The sequence below is a fragment of the Pseudophryne corroboree genome, chromosome 7 (genome assembly GCF_028390025.1).
Source record: "Pseudophryne corroboree isolate aPseCor3 chromosome 7, aPseCor3.hap2, whole genome shotgun sequence".
Classification (NCBI taxonomy): domain Eukaryota; kingdom Metazoa; phylum Chordata; class Amphibia; order Anura; family Myobatrachidae; genus Pseudophryne; species Pseudophryne corroboree.
Genome location: NC_086450.1, coordinates 6,765,318 through 6,785,454, shown reverse-complemented (window position 1 = coordinate 6,785,454; position 20,137 = coordinate 6,765,318). Strand labels below are relative to the sequence as shown.

At 46.3% G+C, this 20,137-nt stretch overlaps 1 protein-coding gene across 3 annotated transcripts in view; it reads right to left on the bottom strand.

Moving 5' to 3' along the window:
- The window catches only part of PARD3B (par-3 family cell polarity regulator beta), a 1,283,796-nt gene that overhangs the window by 821,998 nt on the left and 441,661 nt on the right, over positions 1-20,137 (bottom strand). For all 3 annotated transcript variants that reach the window (XM_063932652.1, XM_063932653.1, XM_063932654.1), the window contains 2 exons: positions 18,990-19,160; positions 8,076-8,157 (listed from right to left, as the gene is read on the bottom strand). In XM_063932652.1, coding sequence (XP_063788722.1) covers positions 8,076-8,157; positions 18,990-19,160 — 253 coding nt within the window. The remainder of the gene's footprint in view (positions 1-8,075; positions 8,158-18,989; positions 19,161-20,137) is intronic.

Sequence of the window (20,137 nt, the reverse complement as noted above, 5' to 3'; positions counted from 1 at the left end):
GGGGCTGTACTGATGGGGAATGGGGGTAATGATGGAGGACATGTAGGGTGAGGGGCTGTACTGATGGGGAATGGGTGTAATTATGGGGGACATGTAGGGTGAGGGGCTGTACTGATGGGAAATGGGTGTAATGATGGGGGACATGTAGGGTGAGGGGCTGTACTTATGGGGAATGGGTGTAATGATGTGGGACATGTAGGGTGAGGGGGTGTAATAATGTGGGACATGTAGGGTGAGGGGCTGTACTGATGGGGAATGGGTGTAATGATGAGGCACATGTAGGGTGAGGTGCTGTACTGATGGGGGATGGGTGTAATGATGTGGGACATGTAGGGTGAGGTGCTGTATTTATAGGAAATGGGTGTTGGGACCATATCATCACTTCCTGGACTATTTGTTCTTCTTTACACTGAAGATAGTTCTTTATGATACTGGCTGTATGTTTGGGGTTGTTGTAGTGCTGCAGAATAAATTTGGAGCCAATCAGACGCCTCCCTGATGGTAACTGCATAATGAATAAGTACCTGCCTGTATTTCTCAGCATTGAGGACACCATTAATCCTGAACAAATCCTCAACTCTCTTTGCAGAAATGTAGCCCCAAACTTGCAAGGAACCCCCATCATGCTTCACTGTTGCCTGTACACACTCATTGTACCGCTCTCCAAGTCCTTCGGCCAACAAACTGCCTTCTGTTACAGCCAAATATTTCAAATTGTGACTCATCAGTCCAGGGCACCAGCTGACATTTTTCTGGACTTCAGTTCCTATGTTTTTGTGCATAGTTGAGTCGCTTGCCTTGTTTCCAAGTTGAAGATATGGCTTTTTGGCCGCAATTCTTCCATGAAGACTTATTCTGGCCAGACTACTCCAAACAGTAGATGGGTGTACCTGGGTCGCACTGGTTTCTGCCAGTTCTGGGTTGATGGCACTGCTGGGCATCTTCCGATTTTTAAGGGAAATAAGCATGATGTGTCTTTCATCTGGTTTCCTTGGCCAACCACTATATCTATGGTCCTCAACGTTACCCATTTCTTTTTGAGTTTCAACGCTGAGAAATACAGGCAGGTACTTATCCATTATGCAATACCATCGGGGAGGCATCTGATTGGCCCCAAATGTATTCTACAGCAGGACAACGACCCCAAACATACAGCCAATGTCATTAAGAACCATCTTCAGCGTAAAGAAGAACAAGGAGTCATGGAAGTGATGATATGGCCCCCACAGAGCCCTGACCTCAACATCATCAAGTCTGGGATTAAATGAAGAGACAGAATGATTTGAGCAAGCCTACATTCACAGAAGATCTGTGGTTAGTTCTCCAAGATGTTTGGGACAACCTCCCTGCCGACTTCCTTCAAACACTGTGTGTAAGTGTACCTAGAAGAATTGATGCTGTTTTGAAGGCAAAGGGCAGTCACACCAAATATTGATGTGATTTAGATTTCTCTTCTGTTCATTCACTTTGCCTTTTGGCAATTGTTAAAAAATAAACTATTAACTCTTCTATTTTTGAAAGCATTCTTACTTTGCAGCACTTTTTCCACACCTGCCTAAAACTTTTGCACATTATTGTATTAAATATATATATGCCAGGAAGAAACCTAAACTACATCAGAAGAATTATCAACATTTGCTTAACAAACCGAGCTGGATGTGTATCACACCAAATAAATATCATCCCACGGAACTACAGCTGATTAACAGGGAGGAACGAGGACAAGACCAAGCACTTCAAAAAATGTCCATTACTGGCTCCAGGAAAAGGAAGAGAAAGACAAGTATTACATAAAGGACTTAAAGCAAGAGAATATATCAAAGTGTACTGGCAGGGTCAGACATGAAACAGAGCCATTCTTCCGGATCGCTCCTATACTGACAGTGTAGCCCTGAGATACTCAACAAAGGCATTCCCGTTACATTAACCTAGAACATCACAAAGGAGGTAGTCTCGCTGACACCGAGTCATGGGAGCGCTCAGGATTCTCCGCACGGCCTGAAATACTTCAATAACAGAAGAAAGAAGAAAAAAGCACTTTACTGAGAGAGGGTATTTTGTGATGTAGACCCTGTAATATCACTGTTCTCGCCTAAGTGCCTCTGTTCTTCTCAGTGCCTCACTGGCGAAGTTCTGCTTCGCAGGGGGCGGAAAAGCCATTAGCTCGGGTGTAATTGTGCAATGTATTAACAGAATGAGCAGCCCACCCACCCGCCCGCTTCCAGACACCCTAATTGTAAAAACGTCTTACCAGGTAAAGCGTGCGTGCAATACAAAGAAGCAAACTAGCCCCTATAAAGGTGGGTAATTTACATGTACCTATACGCCCCCATAAAGAGACAGGTGGGTAATTTACAAGTCCTCAGACGCCCCCATAAAATGAAAGATGAGTAGTTTGCAAGTACCTAGATGACCCTATAGAGAGACAGGTGGACCATTTGCAAGTACCTAGATGACCCTATAGAGAGACAGGTGGACCATTTGCAAGTACCTAGATGACCCTATAAAGAGACAGGTGGACCATTTGCAAGTACCTAGACGCGCGCATACACTGTAGGTGTAAGTCTGCTGCAAATACTGTATATTCCCTGGTACAGCTCTCCTGACCCACTTGTTGTTTTGCACCATACCGTGAGACATCCTATATTAAAATATAAATGTTTTTATCCCATGGAAAATGCGCATTTCAGTCATAGTGACCGAGTCGGGTGCACAGCGGCCACACTGACTATCTTATATTAAATTCCATAGATCTAACGCAAAGATCTGTGCGTATATCGGGAAGCCGCAACAGCCGCTGTTTTTCATAACCGTCATCGTGCACTTTACAATTGAGAGTAAAACAGTAAGAAAAAAACAAATAATAACAAAATGACAGAGGTGTGAGGGCCCTGCTCACAAGCTTACAGCCCAAGTCTCATTATGTCACACTATACATAGCTCATATCATACCACATTACAGTGCCCTATGCACATTAATTCAAGGCTACAGCGTTCACCGAGACCTGGAGGAAAAGGATAAAATAATCTCTGCACATAAATAAAGTGTATTCCTAAATCAGCGTTAAACACCTACTGTAAGTAGCGTTGCCTAATCGGAGACCGGCCTATAAATATAATGACAACACAAGTGTAGGACGTCTGGCTTCTTGTTCCACACATCCAACAGCAAATAACGCTCATGAGGTTTACCTTAGGCAAGCTGCAAATAAACATTACATGAGCGGATAATTGCTCTGCGGTTCTCTAACCATTCAGGAGTTAAGGATCCATATGACCCGGCTTGTAAAGCGTTTCCAGTGAAGAGATGATTTATCTAATCACAGTATAATACTTGTGTGTCGGCAATGTTCCGTCAGACATTCCAGCGCACAAGACAGCGGTTTTGGGAAAAGGGAACAGTATTTACATCTCAGTGACACTTTCTCATAAATAAATGTGAAAAGTTGCGTTTTCATACAATTGTTTATCCAGGACCTTTTCTAAGGTCACAGAACAAAGCGGATCCGCTGCTTGCAGCAAAAGAGATTTATGTTAAACATAAACCGGTTACGTTCAGTGCTGGGCAAGACTAACCAGAAAGAGAATGTCAAATATGCAAACAAATAGCGGCTGGATACTGCGTCTAACAAATCATTGATTTTGTATGATTTTCGCTTTTCTGACATCTATACAGAGGGAAACGGTTCTGTAGTCATGGTAATTGCGCAGTGCGCAGATGCAATCTGCTTGAAGTAGCTGAAAAGGTTGAATATTCAAATACGTTCTGCATTATCTACTAGGCTTCCTTATAAATACTGCACGTCAGTGTAATATCCACCTATTACCTCTGGTTAGTAACGCGACTGCAGATGGAATGAATTATAAGAATAATCCAGCACTGCCAGCAGAGCCACTGGGGAGCACAGTGGAAGGTAGCGCTAGCTGAGAAGACTTTGATGGTTTGCTCTGGGTTATGGGTGAAATGACGGTATATCGCAGCTGATCCGGGATCGCCATCTTCATTCTCAGCGTTATCAATGGTTCAATCATAACAGAAGCCAACTAGATTACATTATTATTATTAGGATTAATAGTTCCTTCTATAGCGCCAGCACATGCTGTAGCGCTTTACAATTGTGAACAAACACAGGTGACAGGGAGAGGTAGGAGGGCCCTGCTCGCAGGCTTACAAGCTATAGAGGTATTACATTTATATGTTGCATTATTACAGTTTGCTTATCTTATTAGTGTTTTAGCACTGGGTTCTATAGATGTATTACCATTGTAGGGCGTATGTTTAGAACTTTTGAAACCTTATTTTAGCCAAATGCAGTTTTCACCGCTGTGTTGGATTAAAGGTCACAATTTGTTTTGTATTAATTGGACAACCAGATTTTAATTCATAGAGGGCGGCAAAGAAGACTCTAGCAAAAACCAGCTCTAGCCAAATTACAGCTCTTAGAAGGGGACTAAAACGCCTCCCCCTGTCTATACAGGAATAACCTGCGCTGTGCAAGACTCAGCACCCTCTACTATGGCACAAAACGGACGCTCCCGCAAAGACACGCCCAGTGACCCACGCATGGGTAGGACACATTGGCAGTCCTTCAAAAGGGTAAGTGACCCACAATGACCACCTACCCCACATGTGGCCGCTGGCTAGTAGCGCCTTTCCACCATCTTAGCTGTGCCTAATATTCTTAAAATAATTAGTAAGACAAATAAATAACAGTAAAAGGTTTTAAGGTGGGTGGGTGGGTGGGAGGCCGGGACCTCCACGCTGAATAGATTCAAATTTCGCCTTAAATAACACCCTAAAGATAAATGCCCCCAAGTAACCTAATATGCCAACACTAAACCAATCAATAAAATAACCAACGTTAATCTACCTTTCCCTCAGCTAATCTTATAAAGCTCATTAATCAACCAGCTACATACAGACCTACGCCAGCACAGAGGGAAGGGGGTGATGGGCCAGACCCGCATTGGATATTTTGGGCCGGTATTTTTCGCACACGTTATATTTTTTAATAGCCGCGCATCGCTATCGCTCTATTCCATTGGCCCCCTAGCAGTGCGCAGTATTTCACAACAGGGGTCATTCTCTGGCGGTAACTCCAGTAATAGTGATGTAAAAACACAATTTTCCCAAGAAAAGGACTTTATGCCCTTTGATAAATCAGCCTATTTGTTCTGTGCTCTAAACTACTGTTCTGGATGGGTCACTTCTAGTGACGCATGCCCACCCCCTCCCAGGCTACACCTTGGCGGCCCCTGTATGAGCACGCCGTATACTGTCCTGTGACCCATAATAGGTGGACCAGACAGCAGAGACCTGGACGCAGCCAGGAAATGATAAATAAGCAGCACTTTTTGTTGGCAGGCAGAATTTTACAATTCTTTGTTTTGGAGAGGTGAGAATGTCATGAGAATTGTGTGTATTTTCTTTTGCGAGTTTGGCTGGTGGAGGATTAGGGAACAGCTGTAATAATGTTATTGCTCCTAAAATGTACTTTATTTCCATCCCTGCACTTGTGCAGCCTCTCATATCTGCAAGAACCGCACTGGTTAGAACAGAATGCAGACCCTGAGTCAGCTCCTACCAACTACCGCATGCAAACCCCCCCCCCCCCTCCCGTCCGCCCCATCGATGTGCGTTAACCGCTTGCAGGCCAGAGGCCCTATGCTAAGGGACCAAATAAACACAACGTTGTTGAAGGTTTATGTGACCGCTGAGTGATGTACTCTGATATGAGTGAGGCTGTATCTATTTCTGTAGGATGCAACACAAACCACAATTACACAAACACCCCCCAGACCAGAGTTATTCCCTATTTTGCTTAATGCTCCTTGGAACCCAAATCAAATGCTTATTTTCGCTCATTAGAAGTTGTCGGCAGTGGGACCATTTAATGACTGCATGAATTTGGATGGCATTTTTCGCTATTGTATAGCGTAGTGACCTAGAAAGAAACTGCGGTATGTATGATCTCGCTGGGACATCAGGGAGAGGAGCAATAAAGACGAATAACCAGGCGCGTGACACTCGGCGAACTGAAAGCTGGCGTTCCGATCGTGCTTCTGCGAAACATGACTCTTCCCAAGTTATGCAACGGAACTAGACAATGACTGCTCTGCAGAGGAACATAATTGAGGCAGAGATTCTAACGGGATGTGGCGCAGGTGAGACTGTGTTTATACCACGTATCCCCAACAATTTTTCTTTTCAACTCAAGCGCCTACAGTTTCCTGTTAAGCGTCTATTTCGCTATGGCGAGCAACAAGTCGGGGGACAAACGCTCAGGGCTGCACGCGTGCATCTCAGGACCAGCTGCTTCTCCCATGGGCAGCTTTACGTGACTGCTCACTAGTTAGTAGCCCCAAGCATCTGTTTGTGATAATCCCTGAAGGAAAATCTGCAAATATTGTTTCTAAAGAAATATGGTGTTTAATGTGTACAATATATAATATTAGACGGCACTACTGCCTCTGTAAAATTATTTCCGTTGAGCAATAACAGACACCCACGTGAGCGAAGCCGCTGGCAAATGCTAGCAATAATTATTATTTTATACAGCACTCTCTATCTAATAGGACTCAAGGTGCTTAACAGATAGTATCAACATAATACAGAGGTTTAGCTTTGCATGAAATACAGAGAGCACAAAGATAATACAAGGGATGTGGCAGCCATTTTGAGTCATTAATTGCAGGGATTATTCATCCCACCCATGAAGGATCCAGGTTTGGCGGCCATGTTGGACGTGCTAAATTGGTTGCAATGTGCAAATAAGCACTGCATGTAAGATAGGACATAGAAGGATAGAAAGTAACAGTGGATATAGCAGAATAATGGGTCACTCATCCAAGCCCTTGATGTACCAGATGTTCATATCTCCTATCCCTGCCTGTGTGCACAGTTATTTCCCTTTCAATAAATCTCTTGCATTAGACATAAGCGTATTTGCAAATATCAAATCAACACAACACGTATTTATTTATTTTTTAAATAAGTGAAATGTTCTTGTAATAACAATAAACAATTTGTAGCAAAATGCTATTTCCTGTGCTGTAATAAGACGGCATTGTGCGCAGGCTGGAGCCCGACCTACTTCTGTGCTGTTGTGATGTCACTAACGTGTGCTAGCCACGTGGGTGTCATGACATAATAAAGGAGCATTATTGTTCCTAAATATTTCATTTGTTTTTTACAGCAATTGTGTTCAAGGGGCGTAATTTAAAATATCAGCAAAAGAAAAACACATTTATTCTCTGGTTACATCCTATCTACTCTGTGCTACACGGAGGGCCATTTACCGTTACCGAGCGCCAAGCTACTGTGTCTGCGCTGGAAACGGCCTCCTGCAGTTATTACATTACAAACCCCTGGCGTGGCCGTGCTAAGAACACCTCAGTGACGGGACGGGTTGTGGTGCGCTGTGGCCGGTACACTCAATAGTATCAACAACTTGACGGGCGAGAATATATAAGGCTGGGTGTCAGAGACGTGTGGCGAGGCGTTTCAGCAGCTGGAGGATGGGAGGATTACGGAAAAGTAAACGTTTTTTAGCAGTCTGTAGCTCTCTCTTGCAGAATACACTAAAGAAAACATTTTATTAGGAACAGATTTTTATTTTATTTTTTTACACGGTGCCTGGCACGGACGTCTTACGGCACCCACTGTGCCGCGCAAGCCGCCTGTCGCAAAGGCCAGGAAATCTTTGTCCTATGACGAAGATCCCTGGCCTCTTCACACTCTCTAAACGGCGGTGACACGCCTGTTTTTCCAAACAGAGCCCGTCGCCGCCCCCTCCTCAATGACAGTCTGATGCCGACCTGCGTCCTATGCCGCAAAAGCCGCTCGCGCACATGTAGAACAGGCCCTGCGCATGCACAAAGTAAAGAAAGTCAGTACTTTCCGCAGATGGTCTCAGGTGCAACCTGAATGACCCCCATAGTGTCCTAGGTACTTCGGATTAGTGTTTTGGCCTGGCTGAGTTGCAGATTCTGTGGCATCTGGGGTATAATAACAGAAATAATATCTCAGTATCACATCCTCTGAGGAGGAAAATAAATGAATAAAAGACACATACCAGTAATCCTGTCCTGCCAGCCATTGTGTTCCGGCCCAGCAAGGTTCTCCGGGGGCTGTTTGGCTAAAGGTCCTGAATGTTCCTAAAAAGAGATGAGAAGATTATTACTTTAAATTGTTATAAAGCTGCAACAACTTCAGCAAACGCACGGCAGCTTATCTGCGCATTAGACACGCGTGTGACGCACTCTCCATGTCATGTGCGTTCTCCAATACAAATCATTGTGCGCAATATAGATCTGGCTGCATCACCATTGCAGGACAGAGTGGTGGGAACAGGCCCAGGGGAACAATTCCAGTCATTATAAAGGGATTTTTGTTTTTAGAGAAGAGAACAAGCTCTCATGGTCACGCATGGACTCAAGGGAACGTCTCATGGTCACGCATGTACTCAGAGGAACGCCTCACGGTCACATATGTACTCAGAGGAACGTCTCACGGTCACGCATGTACTCAGAGGAACGCCTCACGGTCACGCATGTACTCAGAGGAACGTCTCACGGTCACATATGTACTCAGAGGAACGTCTCACGGTCACATACGTACTCAGAAGAACGTCTCACGGTCAGGCATGTACTCAGAAGAACGTCTCACGGTCAGGCATGTACTCAGAGGAACATCTCACGGTCACATATGTACTCAGAAGAACGTCTCACGGTCAGGCATGTACTCAGAAGAACGTCTCACGGTCACGCATGTACTCAGAAGAACGTCTCACGGTCACGCATGTACTCAGAGGAATGTCTCATGGTCACATATGTACTCAGAGGAACGTCTCACGGTCACATATGTACTCAGAGGAACGCCTCACGGTCACATATGTACTCAGAGGAACGTCTCATGGTCACATATGTACTCAGAAGAACGTCTCACGGTCAGGCATGTACTCAGAAGAACGTCTCACGGTCAGGCATGTACTCAGAAGAACGTCTCACGGTCAGGCATGTACTCAGAGGAACGTCTCACGGTCACATATGTACTCAGAAGAACGTCTCACGGTCAGGCATGTACTCAGAAGAATGTCTCACGGTCACGCATGTACTCAGAAGAACGTCTCACGGTCACGCATGTACTCAGAGGAACGTCTCATGGTCACATATGTACTCAGAGGAACGTCTCACGGTCACATATGTACTCAGAGGAACGCCTCACGGTCACATATGTACTCAGAGGAACGTCTCATGGTCACATATGTACTCAGAAGAACATCTCATGGTCAGGCATGTACTCAGAAGAACTTCTCACGGTCACGCATGTACTCAGAAGAACGTCTCACGGTCAGGCATGTACTCAGAAGAACGTCTCACGGTCAGGCATGTACTCAGAAGAACGTCTCACGGTCACATATGTACGCAGAAGAACGTCTCACGGTCACATATGTACTCAGAAGAACGTCTCACGGTCAGGCATGTACTCAGAGGAACATCTCACGGTCACATATGTACTCAGAAGAACGTCTCACGGTCAGGCATGTACTCAGAAGAACGTCTCACGGTCAGGCATGTTCTCAGAAGAACGTCTCACGGTCACGCATGTACTCAGAACGACGTCTCACGGTCACGCATGTACTCAGAAGAACGTCTCACGGTCACATATGTACTCAGAAGAACGTCTCACGGTCACATATGTACTCAGAAGAACGTCTCACGGTCACATATGCACTCAGAAGAACGTCTCACGGTCACATATGTACTCAGAAGAACGTCTCACGGTCAGGCATGTACTCAGAAGAACGTCTCACGGTCAGGCATGTACTCAGAAGAACGTCTCACGGTCACGCATGTACTCAGAGGAACGTCTCACGGTCACATATGTACTCAGAAGAACGTCTCACGGTCAGGCATGTACTTAGAAGAACGTCTCACGGTCACGCATGTACTCAGAAGAACTTCTCACGGTCAGGCATGTACTCAGAGGAACATCTCACGGTCACATATGTACTCAGAAGAACGTATCACCGTCAGGCATGTACTCAGAAGAACGTCTCACGGTCACGCATGTACTCAGAAGAACGTCTCACGGTCAGGCATGTACTCAGAGGAACATCTCACGGTCAGGCATGTACTCAGAGGAACATCTCACGGTCAGGCATGTACTCAGAAGAACGTCTCACGGTCACATATGTACTCAGAAGAACGTCTCACGGTCACATATGTACTCAGAAGAACGTCTCACGGTCAGGTATGTACTCAGAAGAACTTCTCACGGTCACGCATGTACTCAGAGGAACATCTCACGGTCAGGCATGTACTCAGAAGAACTTCTCACGGTCACATATGTACTCAGAAGAACGTCTCACGGTCACATATGTACTCAGAAGAACGTCTCACGGTCAGGCATGTACTCAGAAGAACGTCTCACGGTCACGCATGTACTCAGAGGAACGTCTCACGGTCACATATGTACTCAGAAGAACATCTCACGGTCAGGCATGTACTCAGAAGAACTTCTCACGGTCACGCATGTACTCAGAAGAACGTCTCACGGTCAGGCATGTACTCAGAAGAACTTCTCACGGTCACGCATGTACTCAGAAGAACGTCTCACGGTCAGGCATGTACTCAGAAGAACGTCTCACGGTCAGGCATGTACTCAGAAGAACGTCTCACGGTCACATATGTACGCAGAAGAACGTCTCACGGTCACATATGTACTCAGAAGAACGTCTCACGGTCAGGCATGTACTCAGAAGAACGTCTCACGGTCAGGCATGTACTCAGAAGAACGTCTCACGGTCACGCATGTACTCAGAACGACGTCTCACGGTCACGCATGTACTCAGAAGAACGTCTCACGGTCACATATGTACTCAGAAGAACGTCTCACGGTCACGCATGTACTCAGAAGAACGTCTCACGGTCACATATGTACTCAGAAGAACGTCTCACGGTCACATATGTACTCAGAAGAACGTCTCACGGTCACATATGCACTCAGAAGAACGTCTCACGGTCACATATGTACTCAGAAGAACGTCTCACGGTCAGGCATGTACTCAGAAGAACGTCTCACGGTCACGCATGTACTCAGAGGAACGTCTCACGGTCACATATGTACTCAGAAGAACGTCTCACGGTGAGGCATGTACTCAGAAGAACGTCTCACGGTCACGCATGTACTCAGAAGAACGTCTCACGATCACGCATGTACTCAGAAGAACTTCTCACGGTCACGCATGTACTCAGAGGAACATCTCACGGTCAGGCATGTACTCAGAGGAACATCTCACGGTCAGGCATGTACTCAGAAGACCGTCTCACGGTCACATATGTACTCAGAAGAACGTCTCACGGTCACATATGTACTCAGAAGAAAGTCTCACGGTCAGGCATGTACTCAGAAGAACGTCTCACGGTCAGGCATGTACTCAAGAGGAACATCTCACGGTCACATATGTACTCAGAAGAACGTCTCACAGTCAGGCATGTACTCAGAAGAACGTCTCACGGTCACGCATGTACTCAGAGGAACGTCTCATGGTCACATATGTACTCAGAGGAACGTCTCACGGTCACATATGTACTCAGAGGAACGCCTCACGGTCACATATGTACTCAGAAGAACGTCTCACGGTCACATATGTACTCAGAAGAACGTCTCACGGTCAGGCATGTACTCAGAAGAACGTCTCACGGTCACGCATGTACTCAGAGGAACGTCTCACGGTCACATATGTACTCAGAAGAACGTCTCACGGTCAGGCATGTACTCAGAAGAACGTCTCACGGTCACGCATGTACTCAGAAGAACGTCTCACGATCACGCATGTACTCAGAAGAACTTCTCACGGTCACGCATGTACTCAGAGGAACATCTCACGGTCAGGCATGTACTCAGAAGAACGTCTCACGGTCACATATGTACTCAGAAGAACGTCTCACGGTCACATATGTACTCAGAAGAACGTCTCACGGTCAGGCATGTACTCAGAAGAACGTCTCACGGTCAGGCATGTACTCAAGAGGAACATCTCACGGTCACATATGTACTCAGAAGAACGTCTCACAGTCAGGCATGTACTCAGAAGAACGTCTCACGGTCAGGCATGTACTCAGAAGAACGTCTCACGGTCACGCATGTACTCAGAAGAACGTCTCACGGTCAGGCATGTACTCAGAAGAACGTCTCACGGTCAGGCATGTACTCAGAAGAACGTCTCACGTCAGGCATGTACTCAGAAGAACGTCTCACGTCAGGCATGTACTCAGAAGAACGCCTCACGGTCAGGCATGTACTCAGAAGAACGTCTCACGGTCACGCATGTACTCAGAAGAACGTCTCACGGTCACATATGTACTCAGAAGAACGTCTCACGGTCATGCATGTACTCAGAGGAACGTCTCATGGTCACATATGTACTCAGAGGAACGCCTCACGGTCACATATGTACTCAGAGGAACGCCTCACGGTCACATATGTACTCAGAGGAACGTCTCATGGTCACATATGTACTCAGAAGAACGTCTCATGGTAAGGCATGTACTCAGAAGAACTTCTCACGGTCACGCATGTACTCAGAGGAACGTCTCACGGTCAGGCATGTACTCAGAAGAACGTCTCACGGTCAGGCATGCACTCAGAAGAACGTCTCACGGTCAGGCATGTACTCAGAAGAACGTCTCACGGTCACGCATGTACTCAGAAGAACGTCTCACGGTCACATATGTACTCAGAAGAACGTCTCACGGTCATGCATGTACTCAGAGGAACGTCTCATGGTCACATATGTACTCAGAGGAACGCCTCACGGTCACATATGTACTCAGAGGAACGCCTCACGGTCACATATGTACTCAGAGGAACGCCTCACGGTCACATATGTACTCAGAGGAACGTCTCATGGTCACATATGTACTCAGAAGAACGTCTCATGGTAAGGCATGTACTCAGAAGAACTTCTCACGGTCACGCATGTACTCAGAGGAACGTCTCACGGTCAGGCATGTACTCAGAAGAACGTCTCACGGTCAGGCATGCACTCAGAAGAACGTCTCACGGTCAGGCATGTACTCAGAAGAACGTCTCACGGTCACGCATGTACTCAGAAGAACTTCTCACGGTCACGCATGTACTCAGAGGAACATCTCACGGTCAGGCATGTACTCAGAAGAACTTCTCACGGTCACATATGTACTCAGAAGAACGTCTCACGGTCACATATGTACTCAGAAGAACGTCTCACGGTCAGGCATGTACTCAGAAGAACGTCTCACGGTCAGGCATGTACTCAGAAGAACGTCTCACGGTCACATATGTACTCAGAAGAACGTCTCACGGTCAGGCATGTACTCAGAAGAACGTCTCACGATCACGCATGTACTCAGAAGAACGTCTCACAGTCACATATGTACTCAGAAGAACGTCTCACGGTCACATATGTACTCAGAAGAACGTCTCACGGTCACGCATGTACTCAGAAGAACGTCTCACGGTCACATATGTACTCAGAAGAACGTCTCACGGTCACATATGTACTCAGAAGAACGTCTCACGATCACATATGTACTCAGAAGAACGTCTCACGGTCAGGCATGTACTCAGAAGAACGTCTCACGGTCACGCATGTACTCAGAGGAACGTCTCACGGTCACATATGTACTCAGAAGAACGTCTCACGGTCAGGTATGTACTCAGAAGAACGTCTCACGGTCACGCATGTACTCAGAAGAACGTCTCACGATCACATATGTACTCAGAAGAACGTCTCACGGTCACGCATGTACTCAGAAGAACGTCTCACGGTCACGCATGTACTCAGAAGAACGTCTCACGGTAACATGTACTCAGAAGAACGTTTCACGGTCACGCATGTACTCAGAGGAACGTTTCACGGTCACGCATGTACTCAGAGGAACGTCTCACGGTCATGCATGTACTCAGAAGAACTTCTCACGATCACGCATGTACTCAGAGGAACGTCTCACGGTCACATATGTACTCAGAAGAACGTCTCACGGTCACATATGTACTCAGAGGAACGTCTCACAGTCACATATGTACTCAGAAGAACGTCTCACGGTCACGCATGTACTCAGAAGAATGTCTCACGGTCACGCATGTACTCAGAAGAACGTCTCACGGTCACGCATGTACTCAGAAGAACGTCTCACGGTCACGCATGTACTCAGGGGAACGTCTCACGGTCACATATGTACTCAGGGGAACGTCTCACGGTCACATATGTACTCAGGGGAACGTCTCACGGTCACATATGTACTAAGGGGAACGTCTCACGGTCACATATGTACTCAGGGGAACGTCTCGCGGTCATGCATGTACTCAGAGGAACGTCTCACGGTCACATATGTACTCAGGGGAACGTCTCACGGTCATGCATGTACTCAAAGGAACGTCTCACGGTCATGCATGTACTCAGGGGAACGTCTCACGGTCATTCATGTACTCAGAGGAACGTCTCACGGTCACATATGTACTCAGAGGAACGTCTCACGGCCACGCATGTACTCAGAGGAACGTCTCACGGTCACGCATGTACTCCGAAGAACGTCTCACGGTCAGGCATGTACTCAGAAGAACGTCTCACGGTCACGCATGTACTCAGAAGAACGTCTCACGGTCAGGCATGTACTCAGAAGAACGTCTCACGGTCACGCATGTACTCAGAAGAACGTCTCACGGTCACGCATGTACTCAGAAGAACGTCTCACGGTCACATATGTACTCAGAAGAACGTCTCACGGTCACATATGTACTCAGAGGAACGTCTCATGGTCACATATGTACTCAGAAGAACGTCTCACGGTCACATATGTACTCAGAAGAACGTCTCACGGTCAGGCATGTACTCAGAAGAACGTCTCACGGTCAGGCATGTACTAAGAAGAACGTCTCACGGTCAGGCATGTACTCAGAAGAACATCTCACGGTCACATATGTACTCAGAAGAACGTCTCACGGTCACATATGTACTCAGGGGAACGTCTCGCGGTCATGCATGTACTCAGAGGAACGTCTCACGGTCACATATGTACTCAGGGGAACGTCTCACGGTCATGCATGTACTCAAAGGAACGTCTCACGGTCATGCATGTACTCAGGGGAACGTCTCACGGTCATTCATGTACTCAGAGGAACGTCTCACGGTCACATATGTACTCAGAGGAACGTCTCACGGTCACGCATGTACTCAGGAGAACGTCTCACGGTTTATTTCACTTCTTCAAAATCAAGTAGTGTCACTTTTTGGCATAACGATAAATGATTCTGCTACATGACTGAACGGATGTGCTTACACTGAATGTTAGCGGGATAGCGCGCCTTATCCAATTCCGCCATAGGGTAAAAGCCAGAACTTGTCTATGTGGCAGCTGGTCTGTAACATAACTTTAGTGCTCCGTATAGGCTATAGATTGTCTGCTTTACAGGTGGAGCCACACTCATCTTGGCCTCTCTGCTGCACCTAGGTGCACCAAGGTTTGTTAGCATAAGCCTTTCATCTATTGTTCTCAGCTGCAATACAATACAGAGAGGACAATACAGCAGGGGATTAAGTCATTACAGCAGGGGATTAAGTCCCTGGCTCACTTACTCCTATTACAGGGATAGATGAGGAGCGGTCACATTAAGCTACCACGCAGCACGAGTTATACATTTTATCAGTTTTGTGTGGCCCCAGCTATAGGTGATGGAGGAATAGGTAGCGGGGCTTATAGCCCCCCTGTACATTTATTATACAGATGTAAAGGAAAGTTAGGAGTGAACAACATTTTTTACTTATTAATATGTAATAGTTTGCAATAAAATAATTTCCTGTTTTTCCTGTTTATAAACCAACTGCTGGGTCTGGTGTCTTCTAAACAGACATAAATACAGTTATTAAGGTGGAACAGGGATCTACTGCCCACACCCCAGCCTACTAATACTGAGATGTGACTCGGAGGTAGTGGAGGAAAGTCAGCAGCCGGGAGGGAGGGAGTGGGGGGAGGATACGGAGGAACAGACGCCATATACGGACGGCTACGCGTAGTGGTAAGTATGCAGTGTGTTACAGAGCGCTGACAATCACACTGTACGCTGTTTTGTGCTTGTATGAAAGACTGCGGACACATGGCACTGGCTAAACCAAACTCATATCTTCAACCTGCACAACGTCACTAGTTTAATCCACTTCTCAGGCGAATGCTGCCTGATGTTATATCGTATCGCACGTTAAAGAAACAAGAAAACCGCTTAAATAGAGATTATACTATATGTAAAATACTGTAAGAACGCACAACATACGCAGCAAATAAGATTTATTTTATTTTTTGGCTTTTCAGCCTCTTAGATAAATGTCACAATCGATCTCCCAACAAGTGATCAGCCACCGGCCTAATTAAAGTATTCAGCCTGTAAAACCCAGCTGTCATGGAGGCTTCCATTAGTGTCTAAGCCAATAAAAGGAAAATGGATTGTTAGAGAGACGCGGCTCGTCCTGCGATGCTATGCATTACCAAGACTTCACATTTAGTTTTTATTATTATTATTTTTTTTTTCTAGGGGGGCCGGTCTGGGACTCATGTTTAAATGGAATTACAATTGAACATCCAGCACACCATATAAAAATTAATTTCTGTTCAAAGAGGAGTTTGATTCAATCTGGGCCTCATTATAGATGCGCTGCATCCGGGCGGCATTTAGATCGCAGTTGCAGAGGCATGATTCATGCAGGAGAAATACATGTTGACTGTTTAAGTAAAGACTCTTCAATTTGGTGGCCCGTGGTATTCAAATCGCCAATGCTGATGTGAAATCCAAATGATTTATTGGCTTTCTGCCTCCTGCGGTTCGCCGACTCCGCCTCTCCCATTAATCCACATGGGAATGGCTGTCATATAACCAAGACCAGCAACAAATTAGAAGAAGAAGATCATGTAAATAGTAGGCGCAGCATCGCATATGAATCGGGAACAAGCAACGTGCACTGTAGATATCTGCTGAACTGTAAATCCCAGCATTGCTCCACCAACGATTGTTAATAAACCCTGCTGAAAGTGACAGACGTATAAACAATCAATCTTGATAAATTATATGTATGTATCACAGTGATGCATAAAGGAAGCAAACAGCATACGGTTTGCAGCCGAACAATGTGTACAACACACTGCAAGATTTTGCGGGATTAACTGTGCAATACAGCGATACCCCATTCGCAGACCAGGTTACTCTGCAATAACCCCTCCTCCTTTGGGGTTTTACTGGCAGCAGGAGCTACTGCGCTACGCACTCAGGAGAAAAGACGCTGCGCTGCAAATTTAGGGGGGATAAAACATTACATGTCCATTTCTAACACTTTCTGCCTGCGTATTTGAGTGCCCCGTATATACATTGTGTGTATATATACGGATGGAGCAACGCTCATATAGGCCTCTCTGCTGCACCTAGGTGCACCAAGGTTTATTAGCATAAGCCTTTCATCTCAGTCCTGGCACATTCGGGTGCACCTATGGGATCTGTAGCGCCATTTGCATAAAGTCGCAGCCGGCCGGCAGTAGACGAATCAGGCCTGAGATCTCATACTGCATGTGCATCAATGTCGGTGTAAATGAACTAGAATAACCCACATGTAACTATAGCTGAACACGTCGCTGGCTGCCTCTGCCATGATCTGAGAAGCGGCTTTCTCTGACAGGAGGGGAACTCACGGAGCCAGACCAAGAAACATTATATTTCCTCCCGGGGAGCTTTGATGGCTGGAGGTGAGGACTCAATGGCTGACTGTCATTATACAGGGCAGTAAGTACATAGGGCTGATATTCCATCCCCTCAGGGATTAGCCGCATGACATGTAGGTATGACTGTAATGTGCGGCGAATACCGGATTCATGGCGTCATGGTGAGGGACATCCTGTGCCTCATCTGAGGTGACCGCCTCCTACTCACATGCATTACCCTAATGTTACAGACACAACAGCGGGCAAATCCCGGCCGTACAATACATAGCACTCTACCTGCATCTCACAGAGAAATGTGATATTATCCAATCACTGACAGCAGACATACAGTACAGTATATAAAGACTCGCGTGCCGGTAACGTCACCTAAACATACAGCAAATGTCACTTATACACATGTATCTGTCCGTTATGTAGATATATTGCTCCCTCCACAGTGACATGATAAACCTAATATATAAAGGGTCTATTCACCAAACCCCTGCGGAATGAGTTATTATTTATTGCAGATATACATAATAAAGGGGTATATGTACTAAGCGTTGGGTGGAGATAAAGTACCAGCCAATCAGCTCCTATCTGTCATTTTCTAACCCAGCCTGTAACATGGCAGTTAGGAGCTGATTGGTTGGTACTTTATCTCCATCCATATTATCTCCAGGGCTTAGTAAATAGACCCCAATGAACCGCCACGGCACAATAACGCTGCACCTCAGCATGGGGGGGTTCTCTGTCCCACTGACCGCCAGGCATTGCGGGCACATGGGTTATAGGGATCGTCGCCCCGCGCTGGGAAGAGAACGCCATCCTGAGAGAAGCCAGGCTTGTAGCGGGAAACAGGCCGCTGTCCCAATAGAGGTCGATGGAGACGGTGGAAAGCGAGGTACCACGGGAGAAATAAGTGATTTATCCGCAGTTTACCTCTTCTGAGGCGCTGATATAAGGTTCATATATGGACCTCAAACTACAAAAGGAAAGTGAAAGTAGCGGTGCTCTAAGTGAATCATTTATAATTTACAAGTCATTTATATAGCGCACACATATTCCGCAGCGCTGTACACTCAGATGCTTGGGGTGGCAGAGGCGCCTGGTACCGGTCGCGCCGAGAGGGGCTATTTGGCGTGAATGAGAAAGTGTATGAGGATACGTACATCTGTATAGAAGAGTCTGCGTTACTGGACAGGCTATCGGGTACACTCATAATACTCAATATACTGTTACGCAGAGACCCCAAAACTTACGTCTGCCAGTCTACCCAGCTTGCGCAGAACCACCAGCTGGATCATCCCTCGGACGTTCCCCTCATTAGACATGGACCTCCGCAGCGTTTCCATGGCTTCACGATTTGTTTTGCCCAGCAGGCTCTCGCCGTTCACCGCCAGAAGCTGGTCATTCACCCGCAGGCGGCCGTCCTAGGGAACAATAACCAGACCACACGTCAGAACACACCGTATTACCACGCAGGATTTACCCTCTGCCAATAACTTTATTAATGCTGTGTATAACTACGTCCACTGTAATAACAGCCTCAGAAATTGTATCAGATACATTCCGACATTTTATTGGCAAACCCATCTATCATAGCCGCCATCGCGGTGCCCACGCCATGGTAAGTAATAGTGTAATGTGCACACTGTGGTGGGAGGTAAGGAAGTATCTGCAATTACCTCTACAACATAGTATCGGTGGTGATGCTTCCCTCTCTGCGTTCCATCTCCTGGCTCACAATGAGCCCCCGTCTTACAGTCCGCTGACCCACTGTCTAATCCAATCACTTGGAGAGATCTTAAAAGCGCTACAGAAACAAACTGCAAGATCTGTGCGTTCTGCCTTCAGATACACATATTTGTGCCGTCTTGTGGCGCTAATGAACCACAAGAGAAACCCGTCAGCTTTTACCTGCTCAATGCACTAATAATACACTTCTTGCGAGACTTGCCACAGTTACAATGACCTGTCAATAACAGCAACAACGAGCCAATCACATCGCTTCTCTTCTGTGGGCCTAGCAACGCGTCACCTGTGTAATAACGTAAGCTGCACGGCGCTGAAGTGCTATTGGGAACTCAGACTATGACACTGTTTTTGCAGGGACACGAGTGCGGCCTGGCAGGATTGCGGAGAACAATTCGGATGCAACGTATGTTACGGTCAGAGCCTGCAGTGCCACATATACAGGATCACTGATAGTAATCGGCCTGTGCACAATAATTAAGCAGATAAACAAATCTATAAAATGGGAGAATGTTTTCATTTATTTTGTTTCCATTGCTCATATTGTAAGTCTGCTGTTTACAGTATTTACAAACACCGAAATTGGCGACCGACTGCGTTTCCAGCTACTCCCAGCGGACGCTGCGTATATCCCATTGTGCTTCCCAGTTATCTC